The following is a 23,789-nucleotide window of genomic DNA, read 5'->3' as shown; positions in this document are numbered from 1 at the left end:
GATAGATTGTTTAGTGGTAATCATTCTGGATATTAGTGCTAAAATCAACATTCGATCATCTTTCCAAGATAAATAAAGTACCAGCCTAGTAGTGGATTGATTTCTCTCTCTCTCTTTTCCTTTTCTGCTGTCTGTCTATCTTTTTATTTGGAAGAAATTGGTTGTGGTCAGAGCTGGAGAAAGATGGTCTAAAACTGTCCAAGACATATAGTATGTCATTCCATCAATAGCTGAAGAGCCAAGGCAAGGCATATATATTATAATGAATAATTAAAAACATTCTAGACAGTAAATTGGCAGTAAAAGACAAAATTGGTGTAGGACAATATGCTTTGCGTTGTTTGCCTTTCATCCTTTCATGACCAATAAAATGAAAGTATGAGTCATGGAGAGTGTATTGTCAGAATTATTGGAGCATTAGACAGGATGCTTTATGGTATTTGCTCTAGCTCCTTGTCTTCTGAGCTCTTAGACTTAATCTGACACCTTGTTTAACACTACCACCTGGTCCTTGGGTGCATTTGGAAGAATTCATTCTATTGGAAGTATCCAGGCCTGGTGTCTAGCTTGAGGATAGCTTCCTCTATTCCTCCCATCAGATTACATTTATAATCTAAAAAAATCTGCTTTACTCAATGATTTACAGTTACAAGCTAGTGGAAGCACTCCGTCGGTTACGACGACGAGGGTTCCGGTTGATCCGAATCAACAGAACAGCCTGCTCGTGAAATTAACGTGTAAGTGGCTGAGCACTCCACAGACACGTGCACCCGTAACCTAGTTCTCGGGGATATTCAGCGTGACACAGAGAGTGACAAGGCCGGCCCTTTGAAATACAGGTACAACAGAAACAGGAAGTAAGAGTGAGAGAAAGTTGTGGTGAAAGAGTACAGCAGGGATCACCACCACCCCCTGCCGGAGCCTCATGGAGCTTTAGGTGTTTTCGCTCAATAAACACTCACAACGCCCGGTCTGGGAATCGAAACCGTGATCCTATGACCGCGAGTCCGCTGCCCTAACCACTGGGCCATTGCGCCTCCAAAGTTACAAGCTAATACCTACCAAATATGTAAGTCAATTTTAGTAAAACAAAGAAGCATGACAGTGAATTTAAACCTCAAGTTTCAAAGAAGTATTGCATAAATTTTAAAGATCATATTGTAAGGTACAAGCAACAGAGACATTTGTTTAAGCCAAATAGGCATATAATTTATCAAAGAAAAAAAAAAAGAGGCTTAAAAAATTAACTTAAGACCAAATAAAAATATTCTTCTTTTACTAAATTTAAATAATAAAGTGAGTTTCATTTGGCACTAATTGATAACTTGGGGAATCCATTGAAATATGGAATATCAGCTAAATGCTATAAACATTAAATCTTGTGCTCTTTGAGGGTCAAAAGTATTGACAATGATGTGAATATCTTCTCATAAAACAGTATATAGTTAGCACCAAGAATAGACTGTAGAACATCATCATTTAATATCCAAACTGTCTACATATAAAAATCATAAAAAGAATTCTTTTGAAATTGCAAGGATTTGTATAGTATCGTATTTTGTCAATTCCAATTTATTTTATTGGTGCGTAATTTTGAATAAACTGCTACCAGAAATTAAGAAACATCCCAGTAACTGATTTAGAACAAAAGGGTTCAATTGGGTTTCTTTAAATATTTTAAACATTTTCTTACCGAATCAGCATATTTCGAAGAGCAATAAAGTCATTATGCTCAAGATTTTCAACTGGAAGTAAAATAAACAAGTAATCTATTAGTGATCATTATGTAATTACGCCAATAAAAGTTACAAATAGGCAAGTATGTGCACTTATTGGTGTAGAAAAATAGGAATGTTCACAGAATAAGTTATTCTGATGCCATCAGTATGAAAAAAACAACAGTAGCTAACATAGTGTTAACATATTTAATGCAAAAAGTTTACTGGGAAAAAAAAATTGTGTGTCTTAAAAAAACCCAAAAGCCACAACATTTATTGATTATTATCATTTTGATTTTTTTGGTAAGTAAACAGGGAAATTCTTACCAGTTTTATTAAACCCATTGCCCCGCCCCACCAGAGTTTGTAGTCATAACCAATATGCTTTTAGCAATGGTGTGAGTACAAGGTTTTTTTACTTAGTCTTTACTATTGTCAATCAATTACCAGAGCATTAAAATAGTTAAAAAGTTATTTATTGAATGTTGGAAAAAGAAAATTTCTTAGATTTAATTTTATACTAAAGTCATCTTTATTTTATTTTTATCTTTGAAAAATATTATTCTAACCTTCAACAATCCCCCATGGATATTGACGTCCACGCATTCTCTTTCCATTGCAGTCAATCACAGTGTTACTGCCAACAACAGCGAAAGGAACTCGGTCCTAAAACATAAAATGTTATACTTTTACAAATAGGAAAAAGAAATGTTTAATTTACTCACTGGAAAATGTATTAATTATTTGAAATTACGCGGGGAGAAATGGTATAGATACCTATGTGAGGTTATTTACCATGGGCGCTACCTTAGTCGTTATAATGTCAGTTACATAATATATAGTTACAAAAAAAAGTTGTAAACTCCTTGTGAATTTCATAATAAAAGATGGCATTTACAATTTTGATACTAATCACTCATATGTGTGTGTGTGTGATATCATATTATATATATATATCATCATCATCATCATTGACTGTCCACTTTACATGTAGGTATGGGTTGGACAGGTTGACAAGATCTGATGAGGTGCAGGGCTCTGTTGGGTTCCACTGTTGGCTTTGCCATGGTTTCTACAGTTAGATGCCCTTCCTATTGCCAACCACTTTACAGTGGATACTGGCTGCCTTTTTTGTGACACTGGCACTAGTGAGATTGCCAAGTTTGTAAGATAAGGAAAAAAAAATGGAAAGAAAAAGTTCCCTCAACTGAATGGGAATGTGTTTGAGAGATGGGGAGGTGACTTTATCCAGGTGTTGAAGGTTAAAGTATGAAAGAGGGACAGGCACAGATATCTTGCTATAGGAGATACACAGCAACCCCATATTATATAAAGGTGGACGAGAGTAACTGGAAGTAAGATAAAGATGGTAGCAACAGGGTACCGGAGTATACTCTCAAAATACAAGAAGGCGGGTATAAAGGGGAATACAGATAATATAGGATCAGGGGAAAGTGGATGGTTAGAGATGAGAGTGGAGGTGGATATATATATTTATATATATACACACACACATATATATATATATTTCAACACCATTATATATATATATATGTTGATTTTATTAAGGTAGCTCCAGTAGTAATTCATGTATCTTAATAAAAATATTTTAAAAATTAGCAAGACATTTTCTTTCATAATATCTCAAAACCCACACTGTTCCTGCCCATTTTAGTCTCTTTAGAATAATAAATAATAATGATAATAAAATTATTGTGTATAGTGCTCAGGTGCACAACTCATCAAAAGTACATGTACAGTACATACAATTATGTATAAAAATCAGGAAAGTGAACAGTGTATGTGTCATGATATACATGTGTGCATGCATATGGAGGTGGGGATATCAGGTGTAGTGCTGGCAAATTTCAGGAAGCATGGAGGTTTTAAGGGAAGCAATGTCTCAGCAACTAACAACTGATGCCAGTAGTTTGTTCCATGCTTCAGCAACTCTGAGTGTGAAAAAATGTTTCTGAAAGTCATGGGAGCTGTGCTGTTTTCTGACTTTGTAGGCGTGCCCATGTGTGTGAGTCACATGGAGCTCAAAAAGTTGGTTGTTGGTGCAATGGTTAATAATTTTGTGGGTGTTTACTAAGTCAGTTGCCAGATGTTGGAGCTTCAATGCATCTATACTAAGGGAAGCAAGGTGTTCAGAATATGGCAGATGCCTGATTGCATGTCTCTGAACAGTTTCCAGAAGGTCATTGTCCTGAACAAGATAGATGTTCCAGATTGCTGATGCAAATTCCAAGTGTGACCACACCATAGCCATATACAGCCTTAAATAAACAGCCAGAGAATGGCTGACAAAGGTCTTGCTGAATAATGCCAAGACATCCTCAGCTTTCTTGACAATTTTAGAGATGTGCTTTGTCCAGTGCAAATTGCTGCTGACAGTAATGCCCAGATCACGTTCACAAGAAAACTTCTTGTTCTGAATATTACACACTATTAGAAAAGCTACCATCCCTCTTCATTAACAACAACTTGAGCATTATCTTGTTGAACATGAGAGAGGTGGTGGAAGATAAAGGAGAAAAATAATTTCAAAAGCAATTCTGCAATGGTTAATTGATATAAAGAAATAAAAAAATTCATTAAGAAAAAAAATTAAATGTAATTATATAATGAAAATTGAAAGCAAATTCATTGTTTCTAATCAGAACAACTAGTTTGTGAATCCTTTTACAACAGCTTTATATTTATAATACCATCATTTAATGTCCTTGTTCTATGTTGGCATGAACTGGACAGTTTCATGAGGATCCAATGAGTCAAAGGACTACATTGTGCTCCAGTGTCTGCTTTGGGATGGTTTCTACAGCTGGATGCCCTTCCCAAAGTCAACCTCTTTACAGTGGGTACTGGGAGATTTTCTTCATGTTACCAGCAGTATTTGAGGTCGCTGTGTAGCTCAAAACTCTACAAACCTAAGGAGGGGGTATGTGTGCTACATCCTTACGTTAGATGGAGTTTAAGGTACGAGGGAAGAGGTTGGGGTAGAGCAGGTTTTGTTACATGACTACTCACATTTAGGAGAGACAGTGAGAATGAACTGGTGGTATCTCCAAAGAAAGAAATAGTGGTGATGAGGTGTCTAGGTGGCAACTCATGTAAAAAGAGTGGTAGTGGGTAGGGTTTTCAAGAGTGTAGGAGAAGTGAGAAGGATTGGGAGGGGTTGCATTATTTGGAGAGGCTACAGGGATGCTAAGAGCAGGGTAGAAATGACCAGTTTGTTAAAAATCTAACTTCAGAGATTGATTGTTCTATGAAGTTCACTCTTAAGGTCTAATCAACATACAATACCAATTTTTCAAAATTGATAAAGTTTAACACAAAAGTTATTATTTTAGACAAAAATTACAATTTTTTCTTTTGCTTTTCTTTCCAGTCAGTTGTATGATGAGAGAAAAAAGAGAATATGCTTCAATTACAGAAAGGGATGATTTAAAAAAAATCCCAGATCAATATTTAAGGTTTAATTTAGTTTATGATTTACCAGAAAAAACTGCCATGATAAAATTATTGGGAAATGTTAAATGATTTAAAAATACATACATGTCCATGTAAAAAAAAATCAACAACAAAAAACCCAAAACAGAGTTGAGCTATTAAAATGTGTGAAAATGTGTTTCTACTTTACAGAGTTAAAACCATTTTATATATGTTGATCATTCAAGTAACTAAAGAATTTAATAGACTATCCATACTTCCAAGGTCTCCTTGCTTGACCCTCATACATCTACATCCATAGGAAAAGAAAATACATATAGTATGGAAAGCAATTTTATGAAAATTAGGGCTCTGACGTCATACTGAATGAACAAATACTTGAAAAGGTAAATCATTTCAAAACTTAGGCTTCCTTTTAATTAAGAGATGGTTATTTATTAAAGCAAAATAGAAAAGTGGTGACCCTGGATATTCTAGCTGCAACCAGTCTATATATTATGTATCTGAAATCAATGTGTCTATATATTATGTACCTGAAATCAATGTGTTTATACAGTTGAAGCTATGAAAGTTACTGGTCATCATTTATCTTCATGAATTGAATCCTAATGGCATGAACAGATGCTAAATGTTAAACACAGACATTTTAATCATAAAACACTTTTTCAAATCTTATAACCAACAACTCTATAAAAAGGGAGTTGGGGAGAAAAAAACAAAATCACCATATCTAATTGTCTAAAATGAGTTAATAATAAGATTAAAAACATTTTGGACCATTAATGTCATCTCTACAGATAAAAGACTTTTCAATAATTACATCTACTTTACATTTTGATTTCCGAAGCAAATACTGTGAAATCTGTAGTGGTTAACAATCTATAAAATCACAATCTTAGAAAATCTTGAATTTTGTAGGAAACTGAAAGTATATATCACATTCACTGACAAGATGAAGAGTTATCAAGAGTTATTGATACATCACGCAATATAACTCTCTATCTAAAATTTATGTTCAAAACTACAACAAACAGTTGAAAGCAACCATTGAAATGCAAAGTTATAAATTGTGTCTTTCAAACCTACCACAGTTAATGAGGACTGTGAATACACAAACTAATTAAAGACATAGTCAGGACACCTTACAAACTCACTATTGTCACATGTTGAATGAATGAGTTGACATAATTCCCAATTATATGCACTTCATTTTTTTGAATTATATATATATATATATATATATATATATATATATATATTATATATATATATATTATATTAAATTAGAGATAAAACCACTATTAGGCAAATCAAACAGTGAAAAACATATGTATTGGTTTATGTATTGGCTTATGTTTTTCACTGTTTGATTTGCCTAATAGTGGTTTTATCTCTAATTTAATATAATATAATATATTTATACTATAAAATTGGATTTAATCCTAAATCTCATTTTCCCCTGTAAGTTTGGATTTATTCCCTAATATCATTATATATATATATATATATATATATATATATATATATATAGCATAATTGTAATAATTAAACATATATAAATGCCAAAGGCATGAAGAGAATGATTTACAAATAAAAACATAGGATGAGAAAAATTGTTGGTCAAGAATCAAGAGTTCAGTCATCTGGAAAAGAATGGCATTAAATCATCTTTTGCTTTAACATGTTGAAATATCCTATTCATAGTTTTTTTAGATATGTATTTTGACTTTGTTGCAGTAAAGATTTACATGTAATAATATTTTACATTTACTTCTTTTAGTAAAGATAGGATAGGGTATTTAAATGGAATCAAACATTTTTCAGAACCTCAAAACCATTCATAGAAGTTACTTAGTGAAATAACAACTGTTAATTATATTAATGTTAACAAATATTTCAGATAAGATAGGAAAATAAATCCTCTTGTATACAGCAGTTACACGACAAAGGTTGAAAACAACTTAGATAATGCAAACAAAATTGTTAATTAACCATAAAAACTTGAAGTAATAGCTCAGTAGAGACAAGGTAACATCTGAAACTTCAAAATATCAGCAAAAAATACAGTAAAAATATTTTGATATACATAATTAACACTAAGTACAATGTGTTGAAGTTATAAATTGTTTGTTTTCTTTAAATAAAAAAAGCTCCCCACCCACCAATCAAGAATAATAGTAAAGATAAACTGTGGTAGCAAGATCAAATTTAATTCAAACATTCAGTTTGCTTAATTTTGATATACCTCAATTATAAAATAAGGAAATATATTTGCAGAGGGGAATAAAAAGCACAAATGGTGCCAGGGGGAAAAAAAGCACAAATGGTGCCAAATTATAAGAATAGTAAAAAAGAAAAAAGAAAAAGAAATTAAATAAATAAATAGATATAATAAATAAGTAAGTAAATAAGCACAATTAAGCAAAACATGCAGATTTGAATAAAAGGTCCTGAAAAGAATCTCAGAAAATGACAAACAACAATAAAACAAGAACATAAGCAAACTTTGAACCTATATTGAATGTTAAGTATTAATTTATAATTAACTAAAATTATAATTTCTAATAATTCAATGCAGCTTTGGATTAGGAAAAATAAGCTTCAAAAAACTATTATTAATAAAATAAAACCAGCATTTTTCATACTGGTTGATTTAAAAGCAATGTTTTATATTTCTGAGTTTAACCAAGAACTAGTTTTTAGTATTAAAAATGTTAATAAACAATATATATATATATATATATATATATGGGGTAAGTTGCATACCACCAACCAACACTGATTCATTGCTCTAAATTAATTAATTAGTTTAACATATTTCTCTTGGCTGACAATTATTTTGTAAACTTCAAAAAGTCCATAGTTTCAGTATTTGACTGCTCAGCAGATGAGAGACAAGTCTCCAATAGGATAAGATGCCAATCTATAGCAAGTAAATTTGCCAAAAGTTCTGATACCTATTCCCAACAGGTGGGAACTAATGAACGAAGAATAAAGAAAGCAAGTTAAAGCTAGTTATGATAATTTGGTAACAGGATAATGATTTTCATCACAGCGATGAATATTCCTAGTATTTACTGTAATAAAAAAAAAAGGAATCCAGAATATGAAAGTGGCATAATACTCTTTTACTTGTTTCAGTCATTTGACTGCAGCCATGCTGGAGCATCATCTTCAGTTGAAGAAATCAACTCCAGGACTTATTCTTTGCAAGCCTAGTACTTATTCTATTGGCCTCTTTTGCTGAACTGCTAAGTTACGGGGATGTAAACACACCAACATCAGCTGTCAAGCAATGGTGGGGGGACAAACACAGACACACAAACGTACACACATACATATGGGCTTCTTTCAGTTTCTGTCTACCAAATCCACTCACAAGGCTTTGGTCAGCCTGAGGCTATAGCAGAAGACACTTGCCCCAAGGTGCCATGCAGTGGGACTGAAACTGGAACCATGTGGTTTGGAAGCAAGCTTCTTACCACACAGCCACACCTGTACCTATAATAATAAAACACTAAGAATAAGATTCAGTTATATAACTTATCTGCACAATTTTCCCTGCACCATAACATAGAATTTAAATATATTTTTTATTTTTATTTGTTTCAGACATTAGACTTGGCCTTGCTGGGGCACCGCCTTTGAATTTTTAGTTGAATGAATTAACCTCAGTACTTTATACATATTTAAGACAGGCTTCTTTCAGTTTCCATCTACCAAATCCACTCACAAGGATTTGGTTGGCTCGGGGCTATATTAGAAGACACTTGCCCAAGGTGCCACGCAGTGGGACTGAACCCAGAACCATGTCGTTGGAAAGCAAGCTTCTTACTACACAGCCACACCTATGCCTATTAACATTTTTCATTGCGATATCTCTATCAATATAAAGTTACTTTGAATTCAAATACATTTATTATTATGATAAACTTAGTGATCTATTTAAGACTGAGAAAAATAATGATTAATCACAATATTTACACAGGAAAGATGATTAGATAAACTCAGTATATTCTTGTTATTTTATTGACCTAAAAGAGACGAGCAAAGTTGGCTCTGGAAATCAGAAGAATAAGGCACCAAATGAAATACTATAACATAACTGGAAGTGCTTTAGTATTAGCCCTCATACACTTAACTAGAGAATTAGAGCAATAATGTCAGTAAAAGTATTTTCTGCATTATTTATCCAGTTAGTATATACTGTCATTTAAACATATGGTATTTATTTTAGAAAGCATATGGCATTTATGCTCAGGTCATACTTTATAAGAATATTCAGCACATTCTATTTCAGAAGTTACAGAATTCATATTGGTAGTAAGAGTTTAAATTTCATAACTAGATAATATCAAATAAAATCTAGTATTTCGACCATTATGGTTTCTATTTCATTAACTTGCTAATTCAGCTAGGCTAATATCTATCACTACAAATAAGTAGAATATCTCGAAATAGCACTTTATGACAACCCTCATTTTATTTTTACTTAAATGGTTTCAAAAACAAAGTGAACTTGCACGTCATCTTCCACTCACAGATTAAAGTTCCTAAATACTCTAATGCAGAACTGAGTAGAACATGAGAAAAATAATTATGGTTGTTTCGTTTGCTATTTAATTGAATTGTATCTCAGTTGGTAGAGCAGAAAATTGTAGTCTATAAGTGTAATTAAATATCAAAAGATATGCCTAGTATAGCAAAGTAAATATATTACTTTTTGTATTATGTATCTTTTAATACAAAATATTTAATCTCTCCTAAACTATAAAAAATAACCAATAATGCCAAAAATATAACTAAAACATGACTTATCCTGGGGATGTTGCTTTTCAGAATAAATTAGCTCCAATAGTTCAATATTGTTTCGTAATCAACCTTTTAATATATAATCTAATGTAATTTAAAACTGAACACCAATAAAATTGTTGTTCAGCATTTTATTTTCAGTTTTATAGTGGAAAACTATCTCTTCCAAGTATTACTGCTTACATTTATGAAAATATTGAGAAGACATTTACAATGTAATTGAAGAAAGGTATTTTTTTTGTTTAGAATAAAAGAATGCAATTGGCTAACAGAAAATGCTCAATTATATCCAAACCAGCTTTAAAAACTACTTTAAACTTTCTTCTGAACAAAATTCTAAATAATCTGATTTATTTAAAACCAGTAGTCAATATCTCGTATTGCTCAAGTTAGCGATATTATGAGAAATTAATATAAAATTTAATAACTAAAACTAAATACTTTTAAATAATTCTAATGAATGAAGCAGGAACTAGTTTTTATAATACAAATGAGTGCAGCAGGAATGATTTCAAATGTGTATAACATCCCAAAATTAGCTGTATTTTCTAACATATATAGGCAGCTCAGATTAAATATATATATATAAAAAAAAAAGAGAGTTGAAATGATTATTTTACATTCAGTGTCAAATAACACTCAATTTCAGATGTGAGTGAGCTGTGAAAGTGGACTTCAACATAAACCACTTTTTAATAACCTTGTATAAACATACAAATAGTGAGTGACTAACATACCAAATCACATTAGATTATTAGATTTATATATTATCACGAACACTGAGATAAAATGTGCCAGTGAACATAAAAGTTGCATTTAGAAACTAAAGCACGCCTAATGCTATTGCAATAGCAACAACTAAAACACATACGTTGCGATACTATATTAGATACAGACATAAAGGGAAAAAGAAGAGTTTGGGTAAAGAACAACAGGCAAATGGAGACACTATAAGACATGAAAAAAAAAATAATAAACAGAAAGCAGAAAATAATTTAATTACATACCTTGAAGAATTTACCGCCTTTTAAGTCTTTCTGAAAGGTTGAAAATAAAATAGTGTGCAAGATCCAACTTAGCAGACAGCTAATTCTCCACTTCCCAGATAGGTATGAGATAAGATACTTTTAGAAATGTGAAAACCAACTTAATATTTGGGAGATTTTTCAACTTCTATAAGTTTTTAAGCATATAGATATTGTTGAATGGAATTACTGCGTATATGTGTATGTCTATGTATACTTGTACACATATGCATGCACACCGATTTAAATAATTAAATGATATTAAAATGAAACTGTTCCTGAATCGATAAATAATACAATTTCTGTACTTCATCAAGAATAGTATATGAAAACAAAATGTATATTAAGAAATGAAGACAAATGTTTGTTAAATAACAGTGAAATGCAACTTTTCTGTCATAATAATAAATAGAGATGAAACCCAAGTATCGCACAAAAGTAAGATTTTACAATACAATTAGTATGAGAACCTCAATAAAAAATCAAGCTAAATAGTAAGATTTCTTTAATCATCTACAATCATTGTACATTAATAAAAGTTGTTAGAGTTTTCTTCTAAAAACTAAAGAAAAAAGAATGACAATTTCCCTATTATACAGAGATATGAACTGATACAGATGAAATTCAAAAGCATCAATGTTTCCAAACATTGCTACATTTTCTTACCCAACTTCTATTTATCTAATTATTAATAGTAGGTGGACTAGAATACTAATCTCTCTATATATAAACGGCAGTTTGTCTGTGCGTGTTTCTGTTTGCTTGTACCCTCACCCTGACCACGGCTTTCAACCGATTCTGATGAAACTTGACACACACATAGCCCAATGTCATAATTCAAAACTAACGCAGCCAAAATTTTGAAAAGTTTCCCCAGTTCTGAAAAAAATCGATAAATTCGACATGGGGTCGAGAATCAGAAACACGAACCACAAACTGTCTAGGGGACGCAACTCCATCCTTTTTAACTCTCAAAAAAAAATTTACCATCATTTTTTCCCATTTTTTTGCTATTTTTTGGTTATAACTCTCTAAAAATGCTTTATAGTTATTTCCCTTACAAACCTGAGCAACGCCGGGCGATACTGCTAGTCAAATATAAAGAACTAGTTCAATAACTCAGTCTTGCAACTACCTAACTTGAAATTTAATTATAGACCTATATGTTTAAAATAAATTAATGGTAGAGCAGTTAGAAACAAAAATTATGGACAGTCTTACTTTTGACACTATTTCTATAAGTGAGATTTTTTCAAATTGCCTTTTGGCAATACATATTCTGTGGTTAGGCTTGAACTTAATATATCAATTTTAAACTATAGCCACAAGGTCCTGAATAAAAGCTTCCGAATGGCTAAGAGTATATAAAGTGTGCTTAAAATAAAAGTTATAGAAATATGGCGTGAAGACAATCAGTTTGATCATTCAAAAGGAAAAGGTAAAAGAAAATCCAAAAAAAAAAACAAAAAAAAAAAACAAACAAAAAAAAAACAAAAAAAAAAACCACAACAAACTTAAACTAAATTTAAATGAATCTAAGATAACTGAAAATATAGTAAAACAATATTTAAAAAAAGTCAACACTAATGGTGGTTTTTAGCAGTGTTAGTGTAAAAATGTTTAATAATACACCAACATCATTTCAATAACAGCAAATGAGTTATTGGAAGGCAGAAAGTTATAAGGCAGAAAGCTATTATATTAATGTTATTAGTACAAATAGCAAAGCAGGATGATAATTTAAAAGTTGGCAAAATTTGAAGTAATATACTAGAGTAGCATATATTAAAAACCCATTAAATCAATTAAGCTAATGAAGGGGGAAAAAAAAAGTTTGGTTGCTAAATATTTGCCACAAAATACTAAGCATTCATGAATGCTACTTCAGGCAAAGTTTTAAAAGAGGGACATAATTTTGTTAAATTAATGACTTGGATAAATTTCCCCCAGTTTCATCACTAAATATTTTGAAGTATCTTAGTAAATATTAGCAAGTACATTGTGGAAGAGTCGTAGCTTATTATGAATGCAAAAATCTATATTTAAACATTTTACATTTCTTTTTTCAAACTACAGTTTATTCTGAAATGTCAACAATTTCTGTTACCCTTCTATGACTTGGTCACTGTTACAATTTCAGTGCACAATTGTATCAGGAAGCAGGCCAGAGAAGTGCAGTGTTGAGACTTCAAAACAGACTGTGGTATGAAAGAATGTGAAAGTGAATATAGCTCTGCAAAAATGTAGCTGTTTCAGTTTCAACATAAGTATGACTCTGGAATTAATAAACTTTATAATTCACTCATATAAATTAAAATGAGGATAAAAGTAGTACCATATTAGACAATCCTAGGCAATTTGATATGCAATTGGTTTTAGATAATTAAAAGAATAAATAACCAAAATAAAGCTAAATATAAAAATATTGAAGTATGTAGGGTGGCAGAATTTTGAAATAGTCCCCAAAATTCCACCTGCAATACAAAACCTGCAAAACATAACTTTGGTAGATTTTTTTCAATAAAATATATGAACAACTTTATAAACTATATGTAAAAAATACTCTCATATTCAAATAAGTACTTTTATGACATGGAGGTGGGGAGCAAAATAAATCACCACAAACATCTAAACAAAGAAAACAATTATTAACAAAGAAACAAGGTGTAGAATAAACAAACCTTTAGTAATTTCTTCTGCAGTTTGTTTTCCTCTTCATCATCACATTCAGGAAACTCATAGATTTTGATTTTATGCTGCGCTATTTCATTTAAAATCTGAATAAAATAGTCAGAGGAGATCATGGAATGGAGACAATGAATATATTCTTTGACATTATAATTTCATTCATTCTATAAATGTACATAATACAGCTAACATTATAGAATTATTATATTTAATAAAAGATGGTGTCTTCTCTCTCTCTCTCACTCACTCAAAAAGTGTGACAACAGATAAACATCCTCTGAATAAATATATGAATTGAATAATAAAGAGTGAAGATTCTATCCATTTTCCTATGCATGCATTTGAAATCATCAGGTGTTTTTTTTCATATTCACAAAGGCTTTTGTTTCAAGCAACACTTTATGACTAATAAACAATATGATCTCGTCAATTTTCAAAACTTTTTTTTCATCTCCAACAACAATAGTTACTTATGATTCATAAACATCCAATACCCAGGTTAATTAAATTACATACTCAATTTCTCATCTTAAGCTACATATTTTGACTTAAAATGCTTACAAATACCAAAGTTTTTGTTACTCAATTTTGGAACTGCTTTGTTAGATTATCTGCATATAAATTATCATCCATTGTCTTTTAAAATTTTTTTTCCCCAGAAAAAAAAAAGAATTATCCCCCTTGTTTTAGGGGAGAGAGAGATACAATCTTCAAGTTGCAATTTTATCTTGTATGAATAATGTTAGCTTAATTCAGTTTAAACATATTAACTCTTGCAATCCTAAAATGCATAAAACTGCAACCAATCACTTTTCTGCATGAGGGACAAAGTTTAGCTTCATTCTGAATTCTATAAAGAATTTCTTGTCACATGGTTTCCTGTTCACATCTAATCAAGTGAATTTCTCTGGATTTTGCTTCCTTCAATTTATGAACATAATGGCAATTAATACCTCAAGTGAATTAGAATTCAGTGACATTATCCATTAATAATTTAATTAGAGAAAGACAGCTTAGACATGGACACAAAGAATTAGAATGATATTTCAGTTTCATCTATAAACACCAAAGACTTTGGAATTTACTGATTCTGAGCAGGAGTGAAGTTACCACATAAATGATATGGCTTCAATAATTTTCTTAATAGATAGTAATATTTAAAAAAAAAATGAGTGGCTGTGTGGTAAGTAGCTTGTTTACCAACCACATGGTTCCGGGTTCAGTCCCACTGCGTGGCACCTTGGGCAAATGTCTTCTACTATAGCCTCGGGCCGACCAAAGCCTTGTGAGTGGATTTGGTAGACAGAAACTGAAAGAAGCCCATCGTATATATGTATATATATATATGTGTGTGTGCATGTATGTTTGTCCCCCTAGCATTGCTTGACAACCGATGCTGGTGTGTTTATGTCCCTGTCACTTAGCAGTTCGGCAAAAGAGACCGATAGAATAAGTACTGGGCTTACAAAGAATAAGTCCCGGGGTCGAGTTGCTCGACTAAAGGCGATGCTCCAGCATGACCGCAGTCAAATGACTGAAACAAGTAAAAGAGTAAAAGAGAGAGTACTGATATATTTTAAATGTGCAGCTTCTGTACTTATGAAGAGAACATAATTATTGTAATAAAAGTGAACAACATTCATTTGTTGAGCCTTACAACATCACTGAATGGAGGAAATGAAGACATAGCTTGGAATCCTTTTTGAATGGAACCCTTTTTTGAATGTGTAGCTTCAAAGTTACAAAGACTAGCTGGAACACAATTTCAGCTCTATAACAGGAAACCAATGCCCAGGATATCAATATCTTGTAACTATATGTGAAAACACCTATGTGTGATCAACTTAACTGTATTCAACCTATCCTGGCAGGTGACAGTGACATGACTAAGTAAAAACCACATTTACAATGCACACTAATTAATGGTTGTTATATTGTATCAGTAAAGTCATCCAAATTCATGCCATTGTCATATTTTTATGATTTTTAAACTGAACTAATTGCATTTCATCAAAATCTCTAATTTCTAAGATTGGGAGATTTAGAGACAGAAAGCACTATAGGGTTTTAAGAGTTAACATTCAGCTTAGCATTATATAAAATATTCAAATTATCACTTTTAAGATAACATTTTAATACTAAAATCATCATAGTTAATGAGCACTTTGCACACTTAGATTGCTCCTATTTGATAAGGACAAAAACTATAGAGTTTGGTGCCTTTTGCTCTTTTTATTAGTCTACTTGACTTGGAAGAGGTTACTTCATTATAATAGTGGTCTAAGCAGGATTTTGAACTTAGAGCATGCTGAACTGAAATAGATACTTCAAAGCATCCCACTCAACATTCTAATGAATCTGACAATCTGTAACTCTGGAATGGTATTTTATTTAACCCCGGAAGGATGAAAGGCAAAACTGATCTCAGCAGGATTTGAATTCAGAGTGTGGAAATCTAGAATAATTTCAACAGATATGAAGAGGCTATTTATTTCTAAAGTATTTCAATATTTATAATGAATTACAAATATACATAGCTCCACATAATATTGTCCAACAACATAGTAAAATCAAATTTAGGTTTTTTTTATTGTTATACAGGTGTTTTCTGGAGTTTTAGAATAGATACATCATATCCAGTTATAAAACACTTTCATCCAACCCATATCAGCATGGAAAATAGTAATAAATGCAAAAAACTTACAGTTTTCTTGAAATCTCTGCATTCATCTGGTGTCAGTGTGTCAGCTTTGGCAACGAGTGGAATAATATTTACTTTATCATGAAGACGTTTCATGAATTCAACATCAAGTGGTTTCAGTCTGAAGGAGTTAGAGAAACAATTATCTTATTACAGATGAGCTTTCTTCTTTGTGACAAATATTTAGTAATGTTATGTTATATATTATCAATTTAAACTGTTGAAATTATTACTCACCCATGACCTGTGGGAGCAATGAAATATAAGCAACAATGGACTCTGTTGTCAGGCATAATGGTTCGGTTAACCCTGGATTCTGAGTTGAGATATTCCTCATATTTAGTGTCAATGAAATCAATTACAGGCTGCCAACTTTTGAAGAATTTGAAAAAAAAAAAAAAAAAAATTTGTATTAAAAAATGTAAAAAGACAAAACTAGAAACTAAACTAAAGCTTTCTATAATAACCTGTTACATAGATTTGGAAAGCAGGGAAATAAGATTGTGTTGTGCAATACACACTTTTTAGTGTTAGCAATTCAAGTGGAAAGAGAATTAAAAACCCACATTAAACTCTTTCTTTCTTAGAACCATTTTCATTTATTCAGATGGCAAACTGGCAAAATTGTTAGCATGCCAGACAAAATGCTTAGTGTATATCCTGAGTTCAAATTTTGCCAAGGTCAACCTTGCATTTCATCCTTCCAGGATTAATAAAATAAATACCAGTCAAGTACAGGGGTTGATGTAATGAACTTTTTCCCTCCCACAAAAACCGCTGGCTCTGCACCAAAATTTGAAATCAATTATTTTTCAATTTGTTAGCCACTTTCCAAACACCAGCTTAATTCTGAAAACATGATGCATTTTACTAAATCTCATAAAATTCGTGAAACAGAGTTTGTCAATGGAAATATTGTCGTATAAAATTAATTGAAACAGAGCATTTCACTGGGAGTATTGCAACAAAAGTTAGAATTACTAAAGTTATTTTTCTTATGATACAATAGCATGGATACATTGTCGTCAATAACATTCTAAAGTCTATTTTTTCATTGTCATGAACTATGGAAAGTTTCGCTATATAGCATATCTCCACTTAACTCAAACTTTTATGAAGACCAGCATCTTGAGATCTGACCACACTACTCCTTCCTATATTTCCCTTTTCCAATGGTACTTTCTACCAAGAGCACAAGTTCTGTGTGCATTTGCATTATATGTTTATTTATTCTTTAAGGTTATTTGTGCTTCACCTTTTATGTAAGCTAGCATCACATATCTAACAGGTCATGATTACATCATTAATCTCCAAATCCTCTCTAGTCAATGATCCTATCTCAACTGCTGTATCACACTTCTTACACATGTTTCATAGAGTCTTGCCAAAATATTCAAAGTTTTTCAAATACAAAATGGAATAGATTCATACCAATTGCTGTTGTCAACGGCATCTCCAAAACCTGGTGTGTCAACAACAGTTAAACGCAATGAAACACCATTTTCTTTAAGGAGTACTTGAGTTGTGTCAACCTGTAAAGAAAAAAAAAATGAAAAATATGATCTTCTGAAAGCAAAGTTTAGTTTATAAAAATACTGATAAAAAAGCCCAGGTATTTCAATGGAGTATATATAAAGTTGCAATCATGGATGAAAGTATTATCTATAACAGTTGCAGTTGAAATAATGGCATCAGTTAACCAACTTGTCCTGTCAACAGTAAGTAATTCCTCAAACCAGCAGAAGTACTGTACTGCAGAAATAAATATTCTTAATCTTAATTAGTAATTTCTTTTTAATTTAAGATTTTATATATGTTTTTATATTTTTGGCATTAGGAAAGGCATCTAGCTGTAGAAATCATGCCAAACAAGTACAAAAGCATGTGTTCCATGGACCCATTCATTCCTGTCAAACATCTAATTTATGCTAGCATGGAACACAGATATTATATGATGATGATTTTATAGAACTTAAAATATTTTATTTGGACGATGTCAATATGAAACTAGATTCTGGGTATTTGTAAAGCTTAGAGAGGATTAGACACTATAAAGATGAAAGTGTTGAGTAGTTCCTCAGTGGCCTATAGTACATTCTATAACTTTACTTACACTTAAATTATTACTGACAGATAGAAAGTTACTGAAACTTTGGTGAATTTAATGATTTTTGTACAAATTATTATAACAAATGTTTTTTTTTTTTTTGATGTATGTCAGAACAAGAGTAATATATTATTTTCAGTTCAGAAGGTTGAACAGCTACAGTAGTATTGTAAACATAATTGAAAATGCATTTGTGAGTACATGTGCCATATTTTACTCATTTAGACAACAGACTTTTCTATTGCATAATATAAATTTCTTCAATGATGGAATATAACATAATTAAAAAAATTTGATTATAAATTCTTTATGCTACTATCAAACATTGGCTTTATTTTTAGTACATAAGTATGCTTGTGTGTGCATGTATAACACACAAACATATACAGATCAATAAAGAAAAAATCAGCAGCCACTCCAAAACAGATTAGATGAATATTATACAGGATTGCAATGTGAAGAATGCAAAGCTTTTGTAAAATGCTGCTACTAGAGGTAACTGAGTGCCATTTCTCCACTTAAATACCATTAAAAGGGGATCATTTGCTGACATTATACCAAAATAGAAAAATTCATTTTTGAATAGAATAAATATTCTGAGAAAGTTGAACATTGTGAAAAGTTGAAAATATGGAGCAAAATTAAAAAGGAATTAATAAGTATTATTTATAACATTGGAATGACATTTCAAATCTTAGGATGAGTAAAAATGTTAAGCTGTCACATGGATATCTTTCCCAAGTGTATTAGTAAAGAAAAACAGAATTTATCACAAACTACTCCAGCAATACTAATAGCAAAAAAGCTAAGTTGATTATTAAAATTTTTGTCAGGAAGGAAAAGATAAAATTACAAGTGTAATATATTTAGGGTGAGGCCACAACAGTGTAACTTAAAGTTATCATGTGTATCTTATGAAAATGGAGTAATTACTAATAACAATGGCTGTTTGTTGAAGGCCAGCGCTATAAGCTACACATTGTAAAATGCTTTTCCCAACACTGTGACACACTTTAGCCACATTTATGTCTTAGTTTACTTCAAACATATTCCACAGTTTAGACAGCTTTTCACCAAAAATTTTATCAAAATTGTACACAGATGATTCATTTCTTAATTGTTAATTATTATTCATTTTTAAAATCGTACTTTATGAAATCCTTAAAAATTAATAAGGAGCTGAAATTACCAGTACCATCCACTTATTACTAACACAGATTTTTTTTCACCATATTTTTTCTATCTTGAAGAGCAGTAGGGGGTGGTTTGAGAAGATTTGGTAGCTAAATTCTAGCAGGCTGAGAGACTTCCTATTCTAACTATTACTGACAGTAGCAAACCTTTTGATATCATTCAGCCCTGCCCACTTGTACTCTGTTGAATAGTAAACACTGCCTTAAAAACAACACAAAATGCTGGCTGATGAGCTGTTATTGTTAATGACACTAGGCCTATGTAAGGTACAGAAGCAACATGTATAGAATCCCGGAATCTGTAACCCTTTTTAAGCAGAATACTGCAAAGATCTTTCTCATCTCATAATAATAATAATATATATGCACAACCTCATAAGTAGATGAAATATTATAGTCTTTTCACCACACTTAGACACAGCTTTATAACTGCTCAAACCCATATTTCAGTCAAAGATGAAAATATTATCTATAAAATCCCACCATCTTTCTTTTAAATGAAAACAAAGTGATGCACAAATATTTATTACTAGGAAACAACATTTCTACAATCTGCAGCATGCCTTAAAAATTTCTAGAGATTAAGAAACCCCCCACAAAACTCTGAATTAGTGAATCTCATAAATGTATTTTAGAATGACTTGAAAAGAGATTAATCCTTAGTTGTGCATCACAAATTCACAATTGTGTCTGTTTGGAGAAATGGAAACAGATCTTAAAAAGTATGTGTATCAAGAAATCCAAAGGGTGAAGGAAGAGGCTTGCATACACAAAGCCAGGATTACAAAACTTCCCCAACAACCATATGGTACAAGAATGGGGTCTGAATTACAAGATATTGTAGGAAGTTTGTATGACATTCAAAATGCTGTTCCACAGAATATTTTCAAAACACCCAATAAATTGATGTCATATATTTTGATGCAATAATTAAAGTCAGATAGATAGCCATCACCACAAAAAAGGGAAAAAGAACAAAAACAAAATAAAACCATATTTAATTCATCAAAACAGCTCATCCATTATTTAATGCAATTAATTAACCTATATTCATTTAAATAATTGTTTAAGCCTTGTGTCATAAAATTCTTTGCTCTGAAAATTTTCAAATTAAGAATATATATTTCTTTTAATTCATGAAATCAACTGCTTATATTTTTATAGTGCTTTATTATTTAGATGTTGTTCATCAGAGTAGTTCATTCAAACTGGTAGGGATGAAACTAATATTTATTGTTCAGTAGAACTGTCCTACTATACAGACAAGTCTCATATTAGACTAACAGTTCCTCTTGTAAAAAAAAAAAAAATTTAATAAATACCAAATGCAATAGAAAAAATGCTATTTTTGTCTTTTATTAATCAGATTATTTTATGACAAACACGTCCAGCAAACTTGGATATTGTACATTTGATACATATGACTATTATCATGGCTGTGCACACACACAAATTCTTTTTCAATCTTGGCCCAAAACACAAGCCTTTTCCAGCTGCCCATATCCTTTCTTAGTCATTTCCTCTTATGCCCTCACCTCTCATGTCAATCCTACTACATTTTACCCTGCCTGCTTCAGTTTAAGCTACCATTAACAACAGCAAACAGTGTCTACAGTTTTAAAAATAATCTTACTATGTAAACTAAACATTGAGCCAAGGTTGATTCCAAATGAATTCATTGCTTTTTGTTTTTAGTATTTCTGGGACAATGTTTAAGAAAAATTTGTTTGTTGAAAAAGACATTTTTTCTTCTTTAATTAATTTTACCCTTCCTAAGGAAATTATAATAAAACATTAAATTTGACGAGGAGAGAAAAAAGTGCTGAGAGAGAGAGAGACTTGAAAGTAAATGGTTATAAGAAATGATGGTGGGGTGAAGAGGAAGGATAGGAAAAAAGAGAGATTCAAGAAGAGACTAAGATAGAGAGAGAGAGAGAGAGAGAGAGAGACTGACTGGGAGAAAAGGGATGAGGATTGAGAGAGCTAGTTGGGCAAAGAGAAAGTGGCAAGCTTAAAAAGGAGGTGAGTTTGGTGAGAATGGAAAAGAGAAGAGGAATGGGATCATTGAGATGATTAAAGTGGTCCTTGGGATATATAATTCCCTCTGTAATAATATATTGGCATTTGTCTAGAAATCATAACCTTGACCTGAATGTTATTCTTGTTAATCATTATTATTATCGTTTTAAAGACATATGAGAATAAAGAATACATATCCACAGCCTAATTTTAAATAAAAAAAATGAAAGTTAATTAAATGCCTTAACATTTCTCATGTAATAATTATTTAGATCAAAGTTATTTTCCACCATAACAGCTAAGAAATTAAATAGACTTTACATCATCATTTTCATGTTCAACTGGCACAGATCATATGATCCTGTTTGATCATCTATTGCCTTTTGTTGATGGTCTATAGAAAGTCCAGCCTCTCACACTCCTCTACCCTTTTGGTTACATATTTTCAATGTATTTCAGTTTGCTTCATGTAAGCATACTTGCAATTCAGAATTCTTCCTAGTTTCACCCAAGCTAAATGTATTGCTTAAATTCTCACCAATATGACATCATACTGAATATTCAAATATTAATATGATTACATCATATATTTTGCTTCTTTACTATTTGCACCAGAGTACTCACACTGTTAATATGTATGTCATACATAAATGTACTGAAACCGATAATGAAATATAGTTAAAATACAAAATATTAAGTTTATTTTTAAATACTGATATTTACATACTGTGGTATTCATAGCTTTGAATATTTTTTTTTCAAATGTTTATATTCCATTCCTTCCAGTATGCATGCTAACACAATTTCATGAAAAAATAGTCTTTCTTTTTTTTGGGAAAGTAAAATTTTTCATAAATTTATGTAGATGTGATTGATGGGTGTGTTGTGTGTATGTTATCATCATACCCATGCTTGCATGAATCAGATAAGATTTGTTGAGGCAGAAATTTTTATGGCTGGATGCTCTTCTTGACGTCAACCTTCATTTGTTTCCAAGCATGCATGCATACACACTTGTATGCACAAGCAATATCACTTATGCAAATGGCATCTTAGCTAGAGATACATGCACTTCAGTGCATGTGCATATATGCATGTGAACAAAAGTGATCTATCACTATCTAACTAGCTAGCTAGAGTGTGTGTGTGTGTGTGTGAGAGAGAGAGAGAGAGAGAGAGATGGCAGTGATGTGAGAAAAGTAGATAGAATGATAGATAGATAGGTATTTAAACAACCAACAAAATACAAGTTAAGCTACATTTAAGTAACAGGTAAGTAAGGGAAAGTGATAAAAAGGCCCTCATTTTAATTCTTCTACTACCTTTCCCTATTTGTGGTTTGATCACCTCCTACTGCATTACACAAAATATAAAATACACACTGGAAATTATTTTAAGTAATTAAAAGAAATTTTCAAAATTCCTACAGTTAAGACAACTTGACCAATAACTACAACCCTGATAAAACAACTAATCTTTCTATTAAATACACATTTGCTATGGTATATATCCTGTCAGTGTACATAAAATTGGTAATTTACAAAGATTAGCAAAAAGAAAAAAGAAAGAAAGAAATATATTGAGTGATGTACACTTTTTGGAAGCTCAAACCCAAATAAACTTATTTGCATTGACATTAAATAAGTTTTTATATTGTGAATGAAGTGTGGCACTTGCTATCATGTTTGGCATTCACTTAATGGCAACCTTACACCATTATCAGTTCTTAGAATTCCAGCCTGAAATTCTAAATTATCAATCAGACGGGACACTCTTCCATATAAACTATACAGGAGTTGATGGTTCTAACAAAACTAAAAATTGCAGTACTCTGGTAGCAATCATATGATTTATGTTTCTAATTTCAAAATTCTTTCAGAATGATTACATGTAAAGAAGAAGAAAAATGTTTCACTATTATAGGTATCAATGTCTATCATTCATTCACTTATGCATAATGGTGCTCAGGAAGAAACTTTTATTTTTATGCTTTTTAGTTTAAAAAACAGTAAAGCTGGTCAATTTCTGTCTACACTAGTAACACGTAGAGGATATGCCAGAAGTTATGAATGA

At 31.4% G+C, this 23,789-nt stretch overlaps 1 protein-coding gene across 11 annotated transcripts in view; it reads right to left on the bottom strand.

Annotated features, from left to right (window-relative positions):
* LOC115229953 (septin-7) overlaps nt 1-23,789 on the bottom strand; it is a 169,757-nt gene that overhangs the window by 20,762 nt on the left and 125,206 nt on the right. For 10 of the 11 annotated variants that reach the window (XM_029800212.2, XM_029800210.2, XM_029800211.2 and 7 more), the window contains 7 exons: nt 17,829-17,929; nt 16,635-16,769; nt 16,401-16,518; nt 13,690-13,785; nt 10,991-11,020; nt 2,288-2,384; nt 1,694-1,745 (listed from right to left, as the gene is read on the bottom strand). In XM_029800212.2, the coding sequence (XP_029656072.1) occupies nt 1,694-1,745; nt 2,288-2,384; nt 10,991-11,020; nt 13,690-13,785; nt 16,401-16,518; nt 16,635-16,769; nt 17,829-17,929 (629 nt within the window). The remainder of the gene's footprint in view (nt 1-1,693; nt 1,746-2,287; nt 2,385-10,990; nt 11,021-13,689; nt 13,786-16,400; nt 16,519-16,634; nt 16,770-17,828; nt 17,930-23,789) is intronic. The other variant, XM_029800208.2, reaches the window with a different exon arrangement.

Source organism: Octopus sinensis, unplaced genomic scaffold, assembly GCF_006345805.1.
Source record: "Octopus sinensis unplaced genomic scaffold, ASM634580v1 Contig13942, whole genome shotgun sequence".
NCBI classification, from domain to species: Eukaryota; Metazoa; Mollusca; class Cephalopoda; order Octopoda; family Octopodidae; genus Octopus; species Octopus sinensis.
The sequence above is the reverse complement of the archived record's forward strand: the minus strand, read 5'-3'. Positions and strand labels throughout refer to the sequence as shown.